The sequence below is a fragment of the Barbus barbus genome (genome assembly GCF_936440315.1).
Source record: "Barbus barbus genome assembly, chromosome: 25".
Lineage (NCBI taxonomy): Eukaryota > Metazoa > Chordata > Actinopteri > Cypriniformes > Cyprinidae > Barbus > Barbus barbus.
The window spans coordinates 2,875,353-2,888,035 of record NC_136753.1 but is presented as its reverse complement, the minus strand read 5'-3'; the positions used below and the strand labels follow the sequence as shown (position 1 = coordinate 2,888,035).

The window sequence follows — 12,683 nt, the reverse complement described above, 5'->3', positions numbered from 1 at the left end:
TTTGAGAGAAAAACTACATAACAGAGGTCTGAACAAAACAGGCTTTTTATTTTGATTTAGAAATATCTAAACTGTGACATTACAGTTAGCTAAAGATTACAGTTAGTTTATGCTCTGATGAGATGTTTCTAAACTACAGTGCACCGAGGCATCCTCATTTATTAATATTACTAATAGTGTGATTCAATATTAGTCATACCGCTCACTCATTCTTCTTTACCTCCCTTAGCATAGTATGTTTAGGCAGCATGATTTGGGTCACAGTTATACTAATTCATAATATTTAGAATAGAAGAAGAGCTCTGTGAATTATGCATAAATGTTGGACTGCACTAAAGAACTGGTTCACCCAAAATTAAACACCTGCTGAAAATGTACTCATTATCAGTCCATTCAAGACGTAGATGAGTTTGTTTGTTCAGGGGAAGAGATTTGGAGAAATGTGGCATCACTTGCTCATCAGTGGGTCCTCTGCAGTGAATGGGTGCCGTCAGAATGAGAGTCCAAACAGCTGATAAAAACATCACAATAATCCACACCACTCCAGTCCATCAGTTAACAAAAGCTGTGCGTTTGTGAAAAAACTAATTAATCATTAAGACTTTTTTAACTTCAAAACATTGCTTCCAGCTAAAATATGTCATCTATTATTAGTATTGCATTCTCCAGTGAAAAGAAGACATTTTCTGAATCAGGAGAGAAATATGCACAGATCAAACACTTTAGGGAAAATGGTTTATAACATTTCTTACAAACACACAAGATGTGTATGATTTCACAAGATGTTAACTGATGGACTGGAGTGGTGTGGATTACTGTGATGTTTTTATCAGCTGTTTGGACTCTCATTCTGACGGCACCCATTCACCGTAGAGCATCCAAATCTGTTCCCCTGAAAAAACAAACACATTAAAATTTTAGATGGACTGACGGTGAGTAAATTTTCAGCTAATTTTTATTTTTGGATGGGGAACATTTCTAAAACAGCCCGGTGCGGTCACACGCTGCCAACAATGCTGTAGCCTCCTGGGAAAGAACCTACAACACACTCAAGAACGAGGAAAAACCCTAAGTTTAGAACACTCTTTATCTTTTGCACAATCCACCATGCTATTTTTAGTGAAACATTCCAATGAAAGGCATTCCACGGGAGAAAAAGCTCTTTAAGCTAAAGATAATAGAACAGGATTTGTACGTAAACTCCACAACGACAAAACCAGCCATCTGCATCACTTTTGGTCCATTTCATAGTCTACCTGCCAAACAATGTGATCCAGATTCCTTGGAAAAGTAATAGCACTCCTTTCCTCAACATGTCACACTATTTAAGGCATCATTCATGTCTGCTGCATAAAAAGTTGAATCCATAAGGTTAGGGCTCTGTTTAAAAGCATGAGCAGCATTTTAAGTGCGTTTTCATCTCAACGTCACATTAGACAGCAGTAATTCCAACACAGACATGTAATTCAAGTACAAGTGTTTCTGCTGAAAGCCACGGCTTGAGAAACATCAGCGGGACGGATGCAGAGATGCCGACAGCTCTGCTCTTAATGTCCCACACCATCTGCCAAAGCAGCTAAACGGAGTAGAACTCATCACTTAACATGCACATTTGTGATTTAATCAGGCTGGAAGGTAATTACACCCAAAACCTCCAGGGCAGACATGAATGAAGGTGAGTGGAAAGGAGAAATGCCTCATGTTTCTGGTTGAAACGTCTGAAAGCACACCGGATGAAAGAACCATTGAAAACGTGATTGAATAGAGGCCACGGGAAAATGGCTTCCACCTTACCTGCCCCTGGTGACTGGTTAAATGGACATTAGTTTAACATCTACAAACAGTCTACCTAATCATTATATTTTCTCATTTGTAAGTATTATTAACATACTGGCTGTTTATTAATACTTATAAAGCACATTTTCTGCATGGCCATTTTCTACATCCCTAATCCAACCCAATACCTAAACTTAACAACTACCTTACTAAGTATTAATAAGCAGCAAATTAGAGGAGTTTGAGGCAAAAGTTGTAGTTAATGGTTTGTTTATATTGTTTAACACTTTTATTCAGCAAGGCAGCATCAAATTGATTAAAAGTGGCAGTAAAGACATTTATAATGTTACAAAAGATTTCTATGTTAAATAAATGATGATCTCTTGAACTTTCTATTCAAATTCTGAAAAATCGTATTTAAAATGTTATTTCAAATTGTAATAATATTTCATAATCGAACAGTTTTAAATGACTTATTTTGATTAAATAAATGCAGTCTTTCAAAGTAATTTAAAAATCTTAAAGGGTTACTCCACCCCAAAATGAAAATTTTGCCATCAGTGGTTCAACCGTAATTTTACGAAGCTACGAGAACACTTTTTGTATGCAAAGAAAACTAAAATAATGACTTAAAATTACGGCTGAACCACTGACTATTTTAACGATGTCTTTCATACTTTTCTGGGCCATGACAGTGTTAATGGGACAGTCACAAGCCTCCCGGTTTTCATCCAGAATTTGTGTTCTGAAGACTAACAAAGCTTTTACAGGTTTGGAACGACATGGGGGTAAGTGATTAATGACAAAATTTTCATTTCGGGCAGAGTAATCCTTTATTTATTTCATACATTTGACCAGTAGTGTATAATATAATAAAAAATAAAAATAATGAATGCTTGGACTGATGCACCATGACAATGTTTTTCAGTTAAACAAAGAAAATATTTGAATTCTTAAGATGTACTTTTTGCCTCAATAATGGAGCCTTGATGAAGTGCAACATAACTTACTTTCATATGATCATGGACACCTGAAAATGTGTAATTTGTGGGAAAATATCTGTGAGGAGAAGAACTGTGAAAATACAAATGTACAACGATCATTGAGATTCCTATCCGACCGGCATTAGATTTCTCAGAAGACCTCTGACTGAACAACAGATTGCGATTTCCTTTGTGATTTGTACAGCGGTTGTGTGAGAAAAACAGGCATTTGAAATTACACGTCTTGTGAAACACTTTATTTACTTGGCCTCTTCAGGGAGAACTAGGCCCTGAATCAAGTGTGAGCTATGATTGCTCTTTTGTTTACACATAATACAATGTTAACATGTTTAATTGGATCATCTGTTAATGAAACCAAACCAAAAAAAAAAAAAAAACGGGAAAAAAATTAAAAACCCGGAAAATACCTCCAACTCATTTACATTTAGGTACATTTACCAGAGCAGTTTTCTGAGTACAGAGAAGAGGTTCCTAAGCTTTTAAATATGAAGAGGACAAAAATCACTTGATTGATTGATCATTTTTACATCATTTTTTAATTAAATTCATCTATATTGTTTTTTTTTTTTTAAATCTCAACGCAAAAAAAAAGTTTTTTTTTTTTTCCCCCTTCTCTTGTGAAATAAAACAGACTCAGAAAGACATACCTTGCGTTCTTACTCCAAACGGAGGCAGGTAACTGCTGATCTTTGATAGCCGCTTGAAATTTGGATCAAGGAACATGGGGGCAGGTTTTGAAAACCTAAAACAATAAATAAAAGAAAGAGAGAAAACACAAGTTAAAACAAGCAAGCTAAACACTCCAAAGCCTGCGTGAGAAAAAGGGTGCGATTCTTTGATAACCGGTGGAATATCTCAAACGGTGGAATATTTGAAAGGATTATGAGGTTCGCGTTACCCATAATCCACTGGCTACCGGTCTGTTTATCAGTTAGTAAGAGGTGAGCACTGGAATGTCTAAGGAAGTCCAGCCTAAACTTGACCTTTCCTCAAAACAAACAGAGAGACTTATAAGGAGCTACAAGCTGCTCACTTACAGACATTAGACTACAATCCAACTACAATGAAGCTATTTAAAGAGGCAAAACGTTTTGAAATATACAACTGTGAGACGACAATTTATTTTTGCAATCAGAATATTTTTTGGCACAAAAACTGAGGATGCACCACATTTGTTCTGATCTGAAATGCTATTTTTACTTTTTTTTTTAAATGGACAAAAAGCAGCGTGCACTTGAAATGACCTACATTTAATTAGGCTATACTTACTGCAAATGTGAATGATGACAGACAGGTTCTATATTTATAGAAAAGAAGTTAAAAAGAAAAGAAACTGACCTGACTGAATGTATGACTCGGAGATCAAGGAACTGCTTTTCAATTTACAGGAATCATCTGAATAAATCGATTCATCTTCCAAAGCTACTTCCAAAGCTATTTAAGCAATATGACACTAGTTAAAGTGACATTATACTCAGTATCAGAGTGTCTGCAAGTAATATGACTAGATTCATTGATTATTCTTGCTCTGATGACATTGGGTTACAATGTTGCAAATTCTAGCAATTAAATAAAACACTTCCATTAAAATGCTCTAGAAAATAATCTAGAGTTAGTGCATTTATAAACTATATTCCTTGGCTGAATTTAATATTATTTACTATATTATTTATTAACAAAATATTTATTTTAATATTTGTTTTATTTAAAACAATTATTTATTTGTTAATTTTTTTAATTATTTTTTGGGCTGTCCTCGACTAAGGATTTTTCTGGTTGACTAGTAGTCATTCATCTTAAGCATTAGTCGACTAATCGCACGTTTATTAATAAACCATTTAAATCATTATAATGAGCCTTTAATTGCTTACATAGTGTATATGCGCTCAAGCACACGCATAAAGCTCGCACTGTCAGAAGTAATGATTATGAAAGTATCAGTGAAAAACAGTAAGGAGACCGCATTAACATTTTAATAACTTGATAACCTAGTGCTTTCTTTGTTTTCGGCTTAAGATGAAGTCGGTGACACGGACTCGTCATCTCCGCAGTAGTGGACGTGCCTGTATGTGATGTTTCATACAGATTACATAATCTTGAGAATATCTGTTTTCCATATTTCCAGACATTTCACTCTCAATAGATGTATTTTTGATGAGACCGAGATGGCAGAAACGCATCCTGTTTGCTTTCATTATTTTACAAAAGCACGTTTTGTTGTTATTGTGAGTGCACACAAATAAACGTAGAGTCTTTACAGATTGAAAAAGATGTATTGCTCTTATCTGTATGACCAAAAATGAGGGAGTATTTTAAGAGCAAGTGACCTCACCGGCGCCTCCATCTGTTCTGCAGTGAGCGCACTACTCTTCCTCACGCCGCACAGACACTTGAACAGCGCACATTTCTCAAGGTTAACATTAGATTGAGCGGCCATGTAAAGTTACTAATACTTACATATTTCAGATGATAAGTCATTTTTGAGGTCGATGAATGATCGGCGAGCGTTTGGATGTCCTGCATTACCACAAAGACCAGCTGTTAATGGTCTGTCCGTCACGGACTGCGTGACTTTGCCTGTGAATTTTTTATTTTATTTTTTTCTGCGACTAATAGACTAAAAAAAATTGGGTCGACCAAGCCTCTTCTAGTCAACTAACGATTAGTCGACTATTAGGGGGCAGCTCTAATTGTGACATCAGGTAAAATGACAATCGTAAATATGAAAATAATCATTTTACACAATAACTGTGAAACGATTACTCTATTGTAACTTAATGAGAGAAAAACCTCCAAGTAAAATGTCCAGAAGCATTACAGAAAATGTGCTTAACTGAAAAAAATTTCATTATCCAAAAATCTTACCGCTACTTCCTGGAAAAATCATGAAACTAGAAAAGCTTAGCTACTTTAAAATAGCTACAGTCATAAATTATGTGAAGTTAGAAGTTACTTTTAGTTACTCTCCAAAGCCGTTCCCTAAGAAAAACAAGAAGAGTATAAAAGGGAATATATGAAAAACTGATTATAATAGGTCTTGAGTACTTCTTTAAAAAAATGGCTTTATTGTTTAATGCTATAAAGCACCAATAGCTAACATGTCATGCAAACAATCATTAACACCGCCAGTGGAAAAACTCTCTCATTCCGTCCACAAATACCACCTGGCAAAGCTGTCGGAGAAACGCCTTGATTTCTGTCAACATCCTCCACCCAGCGTGCACCTGATACAACTATCCACGTCACAAACTATACCGAACGTTTCACTGGCTGACAAAACAACACCTGAACACTTCCGTCATGCCGTACGCAGCTGTCCGTCCCCTGGAGTAATGCACTAAATACACAGGTGGTCCGGTGTATCCGATTCTCACGGCCACAACCGCGACTCTGCGCTTCCTCACATCCCAACACTGTAAGTGAAGGTGACACACACTCCCGCGTTTCTCACTGCCTCAAACCTCCAAGCACGTAGACTTGTGAGAAAAGTATGTGAACCCTTCATAATTACTAGGAGTACAGCATACGCGAGTCCTAGACTATAATCAGATATTCATTTCATAATAATACCAATTTTAAAAGGGCCACATTTTCACAGAACAAATGTCGAGATGAAGCTTTTCAGAAGGTTTTAGCAGGTGCCTTTTAGAGATTGTGGCCAAAAATAGTTTCAAAAGTTATTAAATTACTAAAACTGCACTTGAAAATCAAACATGTTTAATCAGATTCTCACAAAATCATCTAATCTGAGCTGCCAAACAGATTTATTTTATATTTGACTGTATGTGAAAAATGTATAGTCATTGATGTTTGCTCAGAAAAAAAGTAAAATTATTAAACAGGACAAATTCTAATGTATGAAAAATAACAACAACAAAACACCTTAAAGGTGTATTCATTTGTTTATGCTTGAAACATCAAAAAATGTATTGATTCATTTAATTCTATTTATATCTATCCAAAGTACACCAATATCAAGGATCAAAGTTCAATTCAAATGAGATAAATAGAATTAATAAGTCTTTTGAGCTATGAAACCGTGGCCTCATACGCTAGTTATGACAGGATGTATGACTCGCATATATATATTTGGACACTGACACAATATTCATAATTTCAGCTCTGTATGCCACCAGTATAGAATTAAAATGAAACAATCAAGATGAAACTGAAGTGCAGAATTTAAGCTTTAATTCAAGGGGTAGAACAAAAATAAAACATAAAATGCTTAGGAATTACAACCATTTTCATACACAGACCCCCTATTTACAGAGGCTCAAATGTAATTGGCCAAATAAATCATGATTATATGATTATATTTGATTTGAGAATCCTTTGCTGGCAATGACTGCCTTAAGTCTGGAACTCATGGACATCACCAGAGACTGGGTTTCCTTGTTTGTGATGCTTTGCCAGGCCTTAACTGCAGCTGACTTCAGTTGTTGTTTGTGGGTCTTTCTGCCTTAAGTCGAGTTGAGATCATCACAGAATATTCCACTTTTACCTTCAAAAACTCCTGGGTTGCTTTTGCTGTATGTTTTGGGTCATTTCCAATTGTACTATGTAGCGCCGGCCCAATCAACTTTGCTGCATTTTGCTGAATCTGGGCAGAGAGTATATCCCTACACACTTCAGAATTCATCCGGCTGCTTCTGTCCTCGGTCTCCTCATCACTAAACACCAGTAACCCAGTGCCACTGGAAGCCATGCTCATGCATCACACTGCTCCATGTTTCACAGATGAGGTTGTATGCTTTGGATCATGAGCTGTTCCAAGCCTTCTCCATACTTTTATTTCCCCGTCATTCTGGTACAGGTTGATCTTAATTTCAGCTGTCCAAAGAATACTTCTCCAGAAGTGGTCTGGCTTTTTTAGATGTTTTTTTTAGAAGCCTAATCTGGCCTTGTTTGTACCTTGTGGTGAACCCTCTGTATTTGCTCTGGTGAAGTCTTCTCTTGATTGTAGACTTTGACAGCGACACGTCTGCCTCCTGGAGAGTGTTCTTCTCTTGGCTGGATGTTGTGAAAGGATATTTCTTTACCATGGAGAGAATTCTCTGATCATCCACCACTGTTGTCCTCCATGGACGTCCAGGCCTTTTTATGTTTCTGGGCTCACCAGTGCGTTCTTTTTTTTCCTCTACATACCAAACTGTTGATTTGGCCACTCCTAATGTTCCTGGTATCTCTCTGATGGATGTTTTGTTTTTGAAGTCTAACAATTATGTTTCACTTGTATGGAGAGCTCCTTTGGTCGCGTGATGTGGGTTCACAGCAACAGCTTCCAAATGCAAATGGCACACTTAGAATAAACTCCAGACCTTTTACCTGCTTAACTGATGTAGAAACAATGAAGGAATAGCCCACATCCGTCCATGAAATGGCTTTTGAGTCAATTGTCCAATTACGTATGGTCCCTTGAAAAAGGGATTCCTCTTAAATTATAATTATTATAATTCATATTAAATTTAATAAAAAAATCTAATTCATATTAATTTCCATTATTAGGGCTACATATTAAAGAGCTGTAATTCCTTAACCTTTCCTCCAATTGTGATGAGAATACCCTCAAATTAAAGATCAGAGTGTGCACTTTAAGCCCACATTCACTATATAACTGTAACTTGAATATGTTTTGGTCAGCAGGTAAAATAATAAAAATTGTGTCTCCAAATATATATGGACCTAGCTGTAAATGCATGTGTGCACGTGACTATTACTAGTTGGCTGAATTTTTGCTTTTATTCCCAGAGCTGTGGTCAGGCTGTAAACAGGTTCCCGGATCATGTTCATCAATGCATGTCAGATGCTAATTACATGGCTAAAAAAATGTTGTAGGTTTAGTGTCTCAACAAACACTGTAGATGTCATGGTCTATTTAATATTCCCATCTGACTCCACTTACACCAGAAAGGTTCAGTATCAAGACCAACCTGAGTCATGTGATCTGGCCCTGAGCCCCATTTATACACAACTCATCTCTATTTAAAGAGATAGCTCACCCAAATATAAAAACTCATGTCGTTTCAAACCTGCATGACTTTCATTCTTTTGTGGAAAATAAAGCTAGATATTCTGAAGAATGTTGGTAACCAAACGGTTTTATTTACTAATGACTTCAATTGTATGAAAAAACAAATACTGAGATATTTCTGAATCTTTATAAGAAATTATTTTGAAGAATGTTGGTACAAAATTGTACTTCCATTGCATGAACAAAATAAATAAACAAATATATATAAAAATATATATATTTAATCAATTCTTCTTTCATTATCTTTCACAGAAAAAAGTAAGTCATTCCGTTCTTCAAGGGTTGAACTGACATGAGTAAATGATGACATAATTTTCATATGAATGGTGGGTAATTTTGAAGCCATTGCAGTAAATTACGAATAATGCAGAATCTGCAAAATGTTAATTATTTTACCAAAATAAGAGGGATCATATAAAATGCATGTTAATGTTTATTTAGTACTGACCTGAATAAAATATTTCACAAAAAAGATGCTTACATTAGTCCACAAGAGAGCATAATAGTTGAATTTATATAAATGACCCGTTCAAAAGTTTACATCCCCTTGATTCTTAATACTGTGTTGTTACCTGAATGATCCACAGCTGTGTTTTTTTGTTTCGTGATAGTTGCTCATGAGTCCCTTGTTTGTCACAAACAGTTAAACTGCCTGCTGTTCTTCAGAAAAATCCTTCAGGGGCCACAAATTCTTTGGTTTTTCAGCATTTATGTGTATTTGAACCCTTTCCAACTATGACTATGATTTTGAGATCCATCTTTTCACACTGAGGACAACTGAGGGACTCATTTGCAATTATTACAGAAGGTTCAAAGCAGGGGGGGGGCTCCCAGGCTCTTAATGCATGAAAAAATCTTATTTTGCCTATTTTCTCTTTCTCCATTTAGTACTGCCCTTCAGAAGCTACAGAAGATTCTTACGTTTCCCAGAAGACAAAATAAGTTAAATTTACCCTGATCTTCAAATTTTGCCAGATTCTCCAAGATGTATGTAAACCTTTGGTTTCAACTGTATGTATGTTTGTACACACACACTTTGGGGAATTAAATTATATGATATACATTTTTTTAATAATTACTGATCATAATTTAATGAGAATTAGAAAACAAAGTCAAATGTCCAGACACATTACAGAAATGTGCTTAATAGCTATGGAAATAATGTCACAAATTTAAAATCTTAATTGTTCTAAAAACAAGCTATTAACTATGTATTTTGAATGTGTTTTGACGAGAACCAAAAACCAGAAAACAAATAAGGTAAACACACACTCAAATGTACGTATGTATGCATACCACAGTAAATAATAATAATAAAAGTGTGATTTTTAAAGGATTCCGATAATATAAGAATTAATAAGCTTCATAAACAGTGGTTTATATTAATCTCAGAGGCTCAGGCAGAACTTTTGCGGCTAAAGGAAAGCTTTGCGTGTCAGTCGTGTGAATCAGAAGCATGGGTTTCTCACGCACTGGGAGCCCAGAGCAGCACAACAGACCCAAAAAAAGATCTGCATCATTTGTGATGCCAGTGAGGCGCTCCTTGGACACATTTCTGAAACATGCCTTAAATCAACACATAAGGGATAAAGAGCATTCACGGCGGGGAATCTTCTCAGACACTGAATTATTTAAAAGAGAAAGGAAATGTTTTTCTATGCTCCTCTCAAGAGCATTGCATCCTCACTGTGCAATGGGTTTAAGACAAACTATACAGCACACATGAAGTGATGCACAATTCTAAAAAAAACAAGGTCAAGTCTTATGTAGCCCACAAAACTGTGATAACTGTTCTTTTCCTTTCTACTGTATGTTGTCACCTTCTGAAAAATGGATAAATACACAAAAACAGAATAAAACTCCAAAGCTGGAAAAAACTAGTTAGAAATCGCATTCCTGGTTACCAGTATAAGATTGTTTTGTGCACTTTCATCTGGTCAAGATGATGTATCTGCAACAGTAACCAGCTTGCCAGTCAATGACCAGCAATGCTTGTACAGAACCGAGAACCGAAATCTTGTAATTTCTCTTTGTAATCTTGCAAAATCTTTGTACTTTTACATTCCTGGTCTTAAGTTGAATGTCATTCGTCTAAATCTAAATGACTTATCTAAACTGCAGGCCTGTAAATAGCAGAAGAATGAGCTGATTGCCTGCATGCACATTTACAAATATGAAATTGTGAACTTCCATTATTTCACAATGCACGATGAGATCAGCTTACTTTGGATAGATTGAAGTCATCTTGGCCTCTGCGTAACCCGGTTTACACTCGCCTTTACTGAGATTACCATATTTATACTGCAGCTCCAGAGGCCTGCGAACCAAAGACAGAAGAAGATCCTTTTCATTAGGTGTCCTAGCAGAGTAATCACAAGTGTAGAAAAGCACATTACTGGCATGTTCCACTAGCGGTTCACAGAGTCACAATACATGTCTTCATTTTCAACACTTTCAACACATATTTACTGCTTTATCGCTTCAAATCTAACAAACATCCTTTTGCAAAATGTGCTTTTGCATGAGCTGTTTTCTATATAATGCATGCTTAAGTGTATGTTTTTTTGGTGAAAGAAATTAAAACTTTTATTTCAGCAATGCATTACATTGATCACAAAATTATGAAGCAGCACGACTGTTTACAACATTAATAATAAGAAATGTTTCTTGAGCAGCAAATCAGCATATTAGAATGATTTCTGAAGGACCATGTGAGACACATGATACTGAAAATTCAGCTTTGATCAAACAAATAAATTACACTTTACAATATATTCACTCATCTTAAATTATAATGGCACTTAAAAATACAGTTTTTCTTGATTTTATGATCAAATAAATGCAGCCGTTTCTTCTCAATGCAATTTTTCAATAGTAGTGTAGCATTAAAATTCACCTTAAATTATTCTAACCAACAATACAGATTTTGTTCGAAATATGGCTGCAAGTTAAAAGAACGATCCTAATAAATTCTTAATAAATATGTGGAGTAATTTAAAATGCCCCAGACCGTACTGATTTCAGTTTGATTGATTTAAATGTTACGATTATGGAAGTTCATTCATTCTCAAGCAGATTAACATGCCTAAATGCTTTGGGGTCTGGAGAGAGGGGAAAGCAGCTGTGTCGAGCTCACGGTGCCCAGAGGATGTACAATGATGTACAAGGCTGCTCAATGAGATGACAACTTGTGTGAGGAGTAGTTTATTTTATATAAGCGCCAGTATAAACCCACTAATTCACAGGCCGGCAAATGGAAACTTTCTAGTAAGTTTACATCATACTGTGAGTGCTGGACATATAAAGATGACCTGTTGACAGTGCCATTTATACAGGTGGCCGTTAATGGTAATAAAAGAGGTCGAGCCATGTTTTATTTTGGGTAAACGGACCTCCCATACAGATACAGTCAGGACTGTTAAATCAGACAAGGCTGGGTGAGAGCCAAGAGATCATTCATTAGAAATGCTTTAGGGCACCATTAATTATCCTTCCAAAGTAAAGCTCAAATAAACAACAAGCCGAGTTATAAAGAGAGACAAATTGCTGGACAGTACAGGCCAAAGTGAACTCACACATACATGCACACTCTGAAATTCTGTTACGAAACCTAGTGAGCAGTCTTGCCCTACATAGCCAGCTGCCTTCGAAGGCAACATCCCAACTGAAAAAAAAAAAAAAAAAGAAATTCTGTCATACAAACATGAAAATTCATGAAAGATTTGACTCCAACAGAGCATTACATTTTGGGTGAAGAAGTCCAGTTTAATTAGACTGAACGATTTTTGACAATAGTTAAAAGATTAGATATTAGAGTAATTTATATATAGAAATAGATTATTCCTAGTTCTAATGTACGTTAAAAACAT

At 35.8% G+C, this 12,683-nt stretch overlaps 1 protein-coding gene across 4 annotated transcripts in view; it reads right to left on the bottom strand.

Moving 5' to 3' along the window:
- Nucleotides 1-12,683, bottom strand: part of LOC306844624 (CMP-N-acetylneuraminate-beta-1,4-galactoside alpha-2,3-sialyltransferase-like) — a 36,111-nt gene that overhangs the window by 14,056 nt on the left and 9,372 nt on the right. For 2 of the 4 annotated variants that reach the window (XM_079376887.1, XM_079376889.1), the window contains 2 exons: nt 11,039-11,173; nt 3,428-3,522 (listed from right to left, as the gene is read on the bottom strand). In XM_079376887.1, coding sequence (XP_079233013.1) covers nt 3,428-3,522; nt 11,039-11,173 — 230 coding nt within the window. The remainder of the gene's footprint in view (nt 1-3,427; nt 3,523-11,038; nt 11,174-12,683) is intronic. The other 2 variants (XM_079376888.1, XM_079376890.1) reach the window with 1 other exon arrangement.